Here is a 12,500-nt window from a genome sequence, read left to right as displayed (position 1 = left end):
TCACACAAACGTTGTTGTGAAGACAGATACAGGAGTTGCTATGGAGACCACCATCACTTTTCTCAGGCACAAGTAATAGGAGTGAGAAGGAGGGAGGAGAGAGGCATGTGTCTGTGTGTGATAGAGGGAAACAGAGATAAACTAGGAAAGGTTAATGAGGGCAGAGAAAGAAAAAAACTAAAGCCAATATGAAAAAGTGAGAGACCGAGAGAGACAGAGAGAGAGAGACCGAGAGAGAGACCGAGAGAGACCGAGAGAGAGACCGAGAGAGAGACCGAGAGAGAGAGACCGAGAGAGAGACTGTATATATATACACTGTATATATATATAATATGACATTTGTAATGTCTTTACTGTTTTGAAACCTCTGTATGTGTAATGTTTACTGTTAATTTTTGTTGTTTTTCACTTTATATATTCACTTTGTATGTTGTCTACCTCACTTGCTTTGGTAATGTTAACACATGTTTCCCATGCCAATAAAGCCCTTGAATTGAATTGAATTGAATTGAGAGACCGAGAGAGACAGAGAGAGAGAGAGAGAGAGACAGAGAGAGAAAGAGAGAGACAGAGAAAGAGAGAGAGACAGAGACAGAGAGAGACAGAGAGAGAGAAAGAGACCGAGAGAGACAGAGAGAAAGAGAGAGACAGAGAAAGAGAGAGAGACAGAGAGAGAGACAGAGAGAGAGACAGAGAAAGAGAGAGAGGTGGGGAAAGGGGAGGTAAAGAGACAATCAGTGATAGAGAAACACTCACCAGACTGGCAGGATAGTGGGGCTCAGGGCACGGGTGGGACAGGGAGGATGGAGGGATGGAGGGAGGAAAGGAGGGGAGGAGGGAGAGAGAGAGAGAACCCGGGGCGCTGCAGTCTACTCTCACTCTGCTCCGCTCTACTGAGGGATCCTGGTTCAGAGGACCTGGGGAGTTCCCACTGCTGAACACCAGCCACTACACATACACAAAGACACACACAGTTGATTCAGAGAGGCAAATACTTCATAAGAGTATAGATTTAAATGGAATATTGTCTTGTATTTGTATCTGAGAAATTGGTGTCAGCTTCAATAAGAATGTTTTACTGTCAGTCAATAAACTCTATAAAGTCCATGTATTGTCAATTAGCTAAAGACATCATACTAAAACAGACCCTGTCCCTCCCTCCCTCCCTTAATCTGAAACACACACCCGTGTCCCTCCCTCCCTCCCTCCCTTCCTCTGAAACACACACCCCTGTCCCTCCCTCCCTTAATCTGAAACACACACCCCTGTCCCTCGCTCCCTCGCCTTCATCTGAAACACACACCCCTGTCCCTCCCTCCCTCCCTTCATCTGAAACACACACCCCTGTCCCTCCCTCCCTCCCTTAATCTGAAACACACACCCCTGTCCCTCCCTCCCTCCATCTGAAAACACACACCCCTGTCCCTCGCTCCCTCGCCTTCATCTGAAACACACACCCCTGTCCCTCCCTCCCTCCCTTCATCTGAAACACACACCCCTGTCCCTCCCTCCCTCCCTTCATCTGAAACACACACCCCTGTCCCTCCCTCCCTCCCTTCCTCCATCTGAACACACACACCTGTCCCTCCCTCCCTCCCTCCATCTGAAAACACACACACCTGTACCTCCCTCGCTTCCTCCATCTGAAAACACACACTCCTGTCCCTCCCTCCCTCCCTTCCTCCCTCCATCTGAACACACACACCTGTCCCTCCCTCCCTCCTTCCCTTCCTTCCTCCATCTGAAAACAGACAACTGTCCCTCCCTCCCTTCCTTCCTCTATCTGAAAACACATACACCTGTCCCTCCCTCCCTCCCTCCCTTCCTTCATCTGAACACACACTCACACCTGTCCCTCCCTCCCTTCATTCCTCCATCTGAAAACACACACACCTGTCCCTCCCTCCATCTGAAAACACACAACTGTCCCTCCCTCCCTCCCTCCATCTGAAAACACACACACACACCTGTCCCTCAAATCAAATCAAATCAAAATCAAATTTTATTTGTCACATACACATGGTTAGCAGATGTTAATGCGAGTGTAGCGAAATGCTTGTGCTTCTAGTTCCGACAATGCAGTAATAACAAGTAATCTAACTAACAATTCCAAAACTACTGTCTTGTACACAGTGTAAGGGGATAAAGAATATGTACATAAGGATATATGAGTGAGTGATGGTACAGAGCAGCATAGGCAAGATACAGTAGATGGTATCGGGTACAGTATGTACAAATGAGATGAGTATGTAAACAAAGTGGCATAGTATAGTATAAAGTGGCTAGTGATACATGTATTACATAAGGATACCGTCGATGATATAGAGTACAGTATATACGTATGCGTATGAGATGAATAATGTAGGGTAAGTAACATTTATATAAGGTAGCATTGTTTAAAGTGGCTAGTGATATATTTACATCATTTCCCATCAATTCCCATTATTAAAGTGGCTGGAGTTGAGTCAGTGTCAGTGTGTTGGCAGCAGCCACTCAGTGTTAGTGGTGGCTGTTTAACAGTCTGATGGCCTTGAGATAGAAGCTGTTTTTCAGTCTCTCGGTCCCAGCTTTGATGCACCTGTACTGACCTCGCCTTCTGGATGATAGCGGGGTGAACAGGCAGTGGCTCGGGTGGTTGATGTCCTTGATGATCTTTATGGCCTTCCTGTGACATCGGGTGGTGTAGGTGTCCTGGAGGGCAGGTAGTTTGCCCCCGGTGATGCGTTGTGCAGACCTCACTACCCTCTGGAGAGCCTTACGGTTGAGGGCGGTGCAGTTGCCATACCAGGCGGTGATACAGCCCGCCAGGATGCTCTCGATTGTGCATCTGTAGAAGTTTGTGAGTGCTTTTGGTGACAAGCCGAATTTCTTCAGCCTCCTGAGGTTGAAGAGGCGCTGCTGCGCCTTCTTCACGATGCTGTCTGTGTGAGTGGACCAATTCAGTTTGTCTGTGATGTGTATGCCGAGGAACTTAAAACTTGCTACCCTCTCCACTACTGTTCCATCGATGTGGATAGGGGGGTGTTCCCTCTGCTGTTTCCTGAAGTCCACAATCATCTCCTTAGTTTTGTTGACGTTGAGTGTGAGGTTGTTTTCCTGACACCACACTCCGAGGGCCCTCACCTCCTCCCTGTAGGCCGTCTCATCGTTGTTGGTAATCAAGCCTACCACTGTTGTGTCGTCCGCAAACTTGATGATTGAGTTGGAGGCGTGCGTGGCCACGCAGTCGTGGGTGAACAGGGAGTACAGGAGAGGGCTCAGAACGCAACCTTGTGGGGCCCCAGTGTTGAGGATCAGCGGGGAGGAGATGTTGTTGCCTACCCTCACCACCTGGGGGCGGCCCGTCAGGAAGTCCAGTACCCAGTTGCACAGGGCGGGGTCGAGACCCAGGGTCTCGAGCTTGATGACGAGCTTGGAGGGTACTATGGTGTTGAATGCCGAGCTGTAGTCGATGAGCAGCATTCTCACATAGGTATTCCTCTTGTCCAGATGGGTTAGGGCAGTGTGCAGTGTGGTTGAGATTGCATCGTCTGTGGACCTATTTGGGCGGTAAGCAAATTGGAGTGGGTCTAGGGTGTCAGGTAGGGTGGAGGTGATATGGTCCTTGACTAGTCTCTCAAAGCACTTCATGATGACGGATGTGAGTGCTACGGGGCGGAAGTCATTTAGCTCAGTTACCTTAGCTTTCTTGGGAACAGGAACAATGGTGGCCCTCTTGAAGCATGTGGGAACAGCAGACTGGTATAGGGATTGATTGAATATGTCCGTAAACACACCGGCCAGCTGGTCTGCGCATGCTCTGAGGGCGCGGCTGGGGATGCCATCTGGGCCTGCAGCCTTGCGAGGGTTAACACGTTTAAATGTCTTACTCACCTCGGCTGCAGTGAAGGAGAGACCGCATGTTTTCGTTGCAGGCCGTGTCAGTGGCACTGTATTGTCCTCAAAGCGGGCAAAAAAGTTATTTAGTCTGCCTGGGAGCAAGACATCCTGGTCCGTGACTGGGCTGGGTTTCTTCCTGTAGTCCGTGATTGACTGTAGACCCTGCCACATGCCTCTTGTGTCTGAGCCGTTGAATTGAGATTCTACTTTGTCTCTGTACTGGCGCTTAGCTTGTTTGATAGCCTTGCGGAGGGAATAGCTGCACTGTTTGTATTCGGTCATGTTACCAGACACCTTGCCCTGATTAAAAGCAGTGGTTCGCGCTTTCAGTTTCACACGAATGCTGCCATCAATCCACGGTTTCTGGTTAGGGAATGTTTTAATCGTTGCTATGGGAACGACATCTTCAACGCACGTTCTAATGAACTCGCACACCGAATCAGCGTATTCGTCAATGTTGTTATCTGACGCAATACGAAACATCTCCCAGTCCACGTGATGGAAGCAGTCTTGGAGTGTGGAGTCAGCTTGGTCGGACCAGCGTTGGACAGACCTCAGCGTGGGAGCCTCTTGTTTTAGTTTCTGTCTGTAGGCAGGGATCAACAAAATGGAGTCGTGGTCAGCTTTTCCGAAAGGGGGGCGGGGCAGGGCCTTATATGCGTCGCGGAAGTTAGAGTAACAATGGTCCAAGGTCTTTCCTCCCCTGGTTGCGCAATCGATATGCTGATAAAATTTGGGGAGTCTTGTTTTCAGATTAGCCTTGTTAAAATCCCCAGCTACAATGAATGCAGCCTCCGGATAAATTGTTTCCAGTTTGCAGAGAGTTAAATAAAGTTCGTTCAGAGCCATCGATGTGTCTGCTTGGGGGGGGATATATACGGCTGTGATTATAATCGAAGAGAATTCTCTTGGTAGATAATGCGGTCTACATTTGATTGTGAGGAATTCTAAATCAGGTGAACAGAAGGATTTGAGTTCCTGTATGTTTCTTTCATCGCACCATGTCACGTTAGTCATAAGGCATACGCCCCCGCCCCTCTTTTTACCAGAAAGATGTTTTTTCCTGTCTGCGCGATGCGTGGAGAAACCTGTTGGCTGCACCGCTTCGGATTGCGTCTCTCCAGTAAGCCACGTTTCCGTGAAGCAAAGAACGTTACAGTCTCTGATGTCCCTCTGGAATGCTACCCTTGCTCGGATTTCATCAACCTTGTTGTCAAGAGACTGGACATTGGCAAGAAGAATGCTAGGGAGTGGTGCGCGCTGTGCCCGTCTCCGGAGTCTGACCAGAAGACCGCCTCGTTTCCCTCTCTTTCGGAGTCATTTTTTTGGGTCGCTGCATAGGATCCACTCCGTTGTCCTGTTTGTAAGGCAGAACACAGGATCCGCGTCGCGAAAAACATATTCTTGGTCGTACTGATGGTGAGTTGATGCTGATCTTATATTCAGTAGTTCTTCTCGACTGTATGTAATGAAACCTAAGATGACCTGGGGTACTAATGTAAGAAATAACACGTAAAAAAACAAAAAACTGCATAGTTTCCTAGGAACGCGAAGCGAGGCGGCCATCTCTGTCGGCGCCGGAAGTAGAACTGTGCGCCGGAAGTAGAACTGTGCGCCGGAAGTAGTCCCTCCCTCCCTCCCTCCGAAAACACACCACCTGTCCCTCCCTCCCTCCCTCCCTTCCTCCATCTGAAAACACACACACCTGTCCCTCCCTCCCTCCCTCCATCTGAAAACACACACCTGTCCCTCCCTCCCTCCCTCCATCTGAAAACACACACACCTGTCCCTCCCTCCCTTCCTCCGTCTGAAAACAAACAACTGTCCCTCCCTCCCTCCATCTGAAAACACACACACCTGTTTCTCGCTCGCTCCCTCCCTCCATCTGAAAACACACCACCTGTCCCTCCTTAACTCCCTCCATCTGAAAACACACACCTGTCCCTCCCTAACTCCCTCCATCTGAAAACACATACACCTGTCCCTTCCTCCCTCCATCTGAAAACACACACACCTGTCCCTCCCTCCCTTCCTCCATCTGAAAACACACACACCTGTCCCTCCCTCCCTACCTCCCTCCATCTGAAAACACACACACACACCTGTCCCTCCCTCCCTACCTTTCTCCATCTGAAAACACACACCTGTCCCTCCCTAACTCCTTCCATCTGAAAACACACACCTGTCCCTCCCTACCTCCCTTTATCTGAAAACACACACCTGTCCCTCCCTACCTCCCTCCATCTGAAAACACACACCTGTCCCTCCCTCCCTACCTCCCTCCATCTGAAAACACACACACCTGTCCCTCCCTCCCTCCCTCCCTCCCTCCATCTGAAAACACACACTCCTGTCTCCCCCCTCCATCTGAAAACACACTCCTTTCTCCCCCTCTGAAACACACACTCCCATTTATCTAACCCCCCCCACCCCAAACTGTCCCTCCCTCCATCTGAAAACACACACCTGTCCCTCCCTAACTCCTTCCATCTGAAAACACACACCTGTCCCTCACTACCTCCCTCCATCTGAAAACACACACCTGTCCCTCCCTACCTCCCTCCATCTGAAAACACACACCTGTCCCTCCCTCCCTACTTCCCTCCATCTGAAAACACACACACCTGTCCCTCCCTCCCTCCCTCCATCTGAAAACACACACTCCTGTCTCCCCCCTCTTCCTCCCTCCATCTGAAAACACACTCCTTTCTCCCCCTCTGAAACACACACTCCCATTTATCTAACCCCCCCCCACCCCACACTGTCCCTCCCTCCATCTGAAAACACACACCTGTCCCTCCTTAACTCCTTCCATCTGAAAACACACACCTGTCCCTCCCTCCCTACCTCCCTCCATCTGAAAACACACACACCTGTCCCTCCCTCCCTACATCTGAAAACACACACACCTGTCCCTCCCTAACTCCCTCCATCTGAAAACACACACACGTCCCAACCTCCCTAACTCCCTCCATCTGAAAACACACACACCTGTCCCTCCCTAACTCCCTCCATCTGAAAACACACACCTGTCCCTCCCTCGCTACCTCCCTCCATCTGAAAACACACACCTGTCCCTCCCTAACTCCTTCCATCTGAAAACACACACACTTGTCCCTCCTTTCCTCCCTTCCGCCATCTGAAAACACACACATGTCCCTCCCTCCATCTGAAAACACACACTTCTGTCTCCCCCTCTGAAACACACACACCTGTCCCTCCCTCCCTCCATCTGAAAATACACACACCTGTCCCTCCCTCCCTCCATCCATCTGAAAACACACACACCTGTCCCTCCCTCCCTTCCTCCATCTGAAAACACACACACCTGTCCCTCCCTCCCTACCTCCCTCCATCTGAAAACACACACCTGTCCCTCCCTACCTCCCTCCATCTGAAAACACACACCTGTCCCTCCCTCCCTACCTCCCTCCATCTGAAAACACACACCTGTCCCTCCCTCCCTACCTCCCTCCATCTGAAAACACACACCTGTCCCTCCCTCCCTACCTCCCTCCATCTGAAAACACACACCTGTCCCTCCTTAACTCCCTCCATCTGAAAACACACACACCTGTCCCCCCCTTCCTCCATCTGAAACACACACACCTGTCCCTCCCTCCCTCCCTCCATCTGAAAACACACACTCCTGTCTCCCCCTCTGAAACATACACCCCTGTCCCCCCCACCTGTTCCCCCAGGGCGTGGCAGGTGACCCTGTAGGTGTGCTGCTGGGCTCTCCTGGGCTCTGATAGGCTGAGAGCCTCCACGCCCAGCCCCTCCCCCTCAGCCTGGGCATCGCTATGGAAACGTGCAGGGACCAGGGGCCAGGGCTGTGGCCCCCCCTCGAAGACGACAAGGAAAGACGCACCCAAAGACAAGACCACCTCTGAAACCAGGGCCTGGAGAGGGGGAGGAGAGGGATGAGCAGAGGGACAAGGAGTAACATTTATAGAGATGACAGACAGAGAGAAACCTGGTATACTGTATGAATAGAGATGTACATTTATAGAGATGACAGACAGAGAGAAACCTGGTATACTGCATGAATAGAGATGTACATTTATAGAGATGACAGACAGAGAGAAACCTGGTATACTGTATGAATAGAGATGTACATTTATAGAGATTACAGGCAGAGAGAAACCTGGTATACTGTATGAATAGAGATGCACATTTATAGAGATGACAGACAGAGAGAAACCTGGTATACTGTATGAATAGAGATGTACATTTATAGAGATGACAGACAGAGAGAAACCTGGTATACTGTATGAATAGAGATGTACATTTATAGAGATGACAGGCAGAGAGAAACCTGGTATACTGTATGAATAGAGATGTACATTTATAGAGATGACAGACAGAGAGAAACCTGGTATACTGTATGAATAGAGATGTACATTTATAGAGATGACAGACAGAGAGAAACCTGGTATACTGTATGAATAGAGATGTACATTTATAGAGATGACAGGCAGAGAGAACCCTGGTATACTGTATGAATAGAGATGTACATTTATAGAGATGACAGACAGAGAGAAACCTGGTATACTGTATGAATAGAGATGTACATTTATAGAGATGACAGGCAGAGAGAAACCTGGTATACTGTATGAATAGAGATGTACATTTATAGAGATGACAGACAGAAACCTGGTATACTGTATGAATAGAGATGTACATTTATAGAGATGACAGGCAGAGAGAAACCTGGTATACTGTATGAATAGAGATGTACATTTATAGAGATGACAGGCAGAGAGAAACCTGGTATACTGTATGAATAGAGATGTACATTTATAGAGATGACAGACAGAAACCTGGTATACTGTATGAATAGAGATGTACATTTATAGAGATGACAGACAGAGAGAAACCTGGTATACTGTATGAATAGAGATGTACATTTATAGAAATGACAGACAGAGAGAAACCTGGTATACTGTATGAATAGAGACGTACATTTATAGAGATGACAGACAGAGAGAAACCTGGTATACTGTATGAATAGAGATGTACAGTGCTTTCACTATTCACACCGTTTGAATTTTTCCACATTATTTCGTGTTACAAAGTGGGATTACAATTATTGAATTGTCATTTTTTTGTCAACAATCTACACAAAATATTCTGTAATGTCAAGGTGGAAGAAAAAATTATAATATTTGTAAAACAAAAAATATGAAAAATAAAAAACGACTTACATACTGGGTAAGTGGGTAAGTATTCAACTTCCTGAATCAATACATGCTAGAACGACCTTTGGCAGCGGTGAGTCTTTCTGGGTAAGTCTCCAAGAGCTTTGCACATCTGGATTGTACAACATTATTATTACAAAAATTCTTCAAGCTCTGCCAAGTTGGTTGTTGATCATTGCTAGACAGCCATTTTCAAGTCAATTTAAGTCAAAACTGTAACTAGGCCACTCAGGAACATTCAAGCAACTCCAGTGGCCTTGTTTAAGGTAATTGTCTTGCTGACTGTCTCCCAGTGTCTGTTGGAAAGCTGACAGAACCAGGTGTTCCTCCAATTTTGCCTGTGCTTAGCTTTATTCCATTCATTTGTATCATAAAAAACTCCATAGTCCTTGCCGATGACAAGCATACCCATAACATGATGCAGCCACCACCATGCAAGGACGGCCATATGAAGAGTGGTGATGTGTTGTGTTGGATTTGCCCAAAACATAACGCTTCGTATTCAGGACAAAGTTCATTCCTTTACCACATTTCTTTGCAGTTATACTTTACTGCCTTATTGCAAACAGGATGCATGTTTTGGAATATTAAAAACAAACTGTACAGACTTCCTCACTGTAATTTAGGTTAGTATGTTGGAGTAACTACAATGTTGTTGGTCCATCCTCAGTGTTCTCCTATCACAGCCATTCAATTCTGTAACTGTTTTAAAGTCACCATTGGCCTCATGGTAAAATCCCTGAGCGGTTTCCTTCGTCTTCGGCAACTGAGTCAGGAAGGACGCCTGTATCTTTGTAGTGACTGGGTTTATTGATACACCATCCAAAACCTAATTAACAGCTTCACCAATGCGCAAAGGGATATTCAGGGTCTGCTTTTTTATTTTTACCAAATCGGTGTGCTTCTTTGCAAGGCATTGGAAAACTTCTCTGGTCTTTGTGGTTGAATCTGTGCTTAAAATTCACTACTCGACTGAGGGACCTTACAGATAATTGTATATGTGGGGCAGGTGCGCAACTTTCACTGGGGGAAAAAATGAATTTTTGTCAATGGCAGTATTATCATTGGAATGTGATGCAAAATTAGGCCTGGTGTGCTTTAGGACCATGCGGACACCACCGAGCCTTCGGAGAGGCTGTTTGGAGTGTTTATCCGACTGGATAGACAGTCGTTTAATAATAGAGGCTCAGCGATGTTAGGATTTTAAAAGTTGTCCAGTGTCCACCTGGCTTAAATGGTAGGCTACAAGCAACAGGCATGGTTGTAGTTGATGGGAAAGTGAGCCATATAACTGAATAATTAGAATAGAACGAATGTGTCTCACTGAGGTGAGATTGCTGTGTTGCATTGTGTTGACGAGAACATAAAAACCCTAATGCCAATAACAAGTAGGCCTAGAGAAGGTAAATGCTGCCACAATAGTGGCACTGACATAAGACAGGTAGCATTGTAAGCGCAACACATGAACCGGCAGTGGTGCATTGTAAGCGCAACACATGAACCGGCAGTGGTGCATTGTAAGCGCAAGAAAGGCCATTCAGTACCACCCCCCCCCCCCCCCCCCCCCCCCCCCGGGCGTGCATTGGTAATACCGTAAACCCTGGGATGGTAAAAGGAGGTATGAACTAGAAGTACATGTGTCAGAGTGTATCCAGATGGGAGCAGTGTGGTGCTCAACCCTCCAATGGCATCATTAGAAACCACTCTCCTCCAACCTGGGGAAAATAAGTCAATTAAACCCCCCCAGTCTCTCTCAGTCTCAGTGTGCACCTTGAGGGGACTGTGGGCGGCCAGCGTTGCCATGGAAGTGATGTTGTAGTGTTCCATTTCCACGGTGATAGTGATGAGGGTGTGGCCTGGTCCCACTGCTTCCAGCTGGAGTCCTCCACAGAACCCTGAGCCTGGACCCACAGAACCTACACACACACACACACACACACACACACACACACACACGTATTTGAATTGGAAACTAGTGAACTGCATTTTAGAGTTAGTAGCAGGAGTGGAGATTATTCCATTATACACCGTCTCTCAGTCGGACTGTCTCTCTCAGTCGGACTGTCTCTCTCAGTTGGACTGACTCTCTGAGTCTCTCTCTCAGTCGGACTGTCTCTCTCAGTCGGACTGTCTCTCTCAGTCGGACTGTCTCTCTCAGTCGGACTGACTCTCTCAGTCGGACTGACTCTCTCAGTCGGACTGTCTCTCTCAGTCGGACTGTCTCTCTCAGTCGGACTGACTCTCTGAGTCTCTCTCTCAGTCGGACTGTCTCTCTCAGTCGGACTGTCTCTCTCTCAGTCGGACTGTCTCTCTCTCAGTCGGACTGTCTCTCTCTCAGTCGGACTGTCTCTCTCAGTCGGACTGACTCTCTCAGTCGGACTGACTCTCTCAGTCGGACTGACTCTCTCAGTCGGACTGACTCTCTCAGTCGGACTGTCTCTCTCAGTCGGACTGACTCTCTCAGTCGGACTGACTCTCTGAGTCTCTCTCTCAGTCGGACTGTCTCTCTCAGTCGGACTGTCTCTCTCTGTCGGACTGTCTCTCTCTCAGTCGGACTGTCTCTCTCAGTCGGACTGTCTCTCTCAGTCGGACTGTCTCTCTCAGTCGGACTGTCTCTGAGTCTCTCTCTCAGTCGAACTGTCTCTCTCAGTCGGACTGTCTCTCTCAGTCGGACTGTCTCTCTCAGTCTGACTGTCTCTCTCAGTCTGACTGTCGCGCTCTGTCTGACTGTCGCGCTCTGTCTGACTGTCGCGCTCTGTCTGACTGTCGCGCTCTGTCTGACTGTCGCGCTCTGTCTGACTGTCGCGCTCTGTCTGTCTCGCGCTCTGTCTGTCTCGCGCTCTGTCTGTCTGTGTGTCTTTCTGTATGTCTCTCTGGCCTGCAGTGAATCAGGTGTCCACTCCTCCAGGTCCTCTACTCAATAAGGAGAGTGAGGACCTGACCCACATCAGCACACCGTTAAGAGCACTGATATTCCATCTCAATAATTAAAACATACACACTTAATCACAGGAAGAGTGATATTGATCGGCATATATCTAGTAAAACGAATTGAATTTACAAATGACTTCTGTGTTTCTCCTCTGTGTGTGTTTATAAGAGTGTGTGTGTTGTAAACTGTGTGTGTTTACAAGAGTGTGTGTGCATGCATGCGTGCTGGTGTGTGTGTGACAGTGTATGTGACAGTATTTCTGCTTTCACAGCTTACCTTAGCTACGCACATAGAGAGCAGAGCCACACTGTGTGTGTGTGTGTGTGTGTGTGTGTGTGTGTGTGTGTGTGTACCTGGTAGAGGGGTGAATACCCCCTGTGGTGACGTAGTGACGTGGAGGTTGATGAGAGAGCAGTCTGTCACCTCCAGCAAGGTCTGGGGGCCAGAGCTTCCCTGGGGAGGGTCCTGGGCCTGGGTCTCCTCCTGGA

At 48.4% G+C, this 12,500-nt stretch overlaps 1 protein-coding gene across 1 annotated transcript in view; it reads right to left on the bottom strand.

Moving 5' to 3' along the window:
* The window catches only part of LOC139405761 (nuclear pore membrane glycoprotein 210-like), a 53,308-nt gene that overhangs the window by 32,003 nt on the left and 8,805 nt on the right, over positions 1–12,500 (bottom strand). Inside the window, exons 13-16 of the mRNA XM_071148186.1 lie at positions 12,366–12,500; positions 10,851–10,996; positions 7,569–7,781; positions 757–948 (exon numbers count right to left, since the gene is read on the bottom strand). The exon at positions 12,366–12,500 is cut by the window's right edge and continues 97 nt beyond it. Of these exons, the coding sequence (XP_071004287.1) occupies positions 757–948; positions 7,569–7,781; positions 10,851–10,996; positions 12,366–12,500 (686 nt within the window). The remainder of the gene's footprint in view (positions 1–756; positions 949–7,568; positions 7,782–10,850; positions 10,997–12,365) is intronic.

The sequence above is a fragment of the Oncorhynchus clarkii genome, chromosome 3 (assembly GCF_045791955.1).
Source record: "Oncorhynchus clarkii lewisi isolate Uvic-CL-2024 chromosome 3, UVic_Ocla_1.0, whole genome shotgun sequence".
In the NCBI taxonomy this organism is placed as follows: domain Eukaryota; kingdom Metazoa; phylum Chordata; class Actinopteri; order Salmoniformes; family Salmonidae; genus Oncorhynchus; species Oncorhynchus clarkii.
This window is presented reverse-complemented; position numbering and strand designations above follow the sequence as displayed.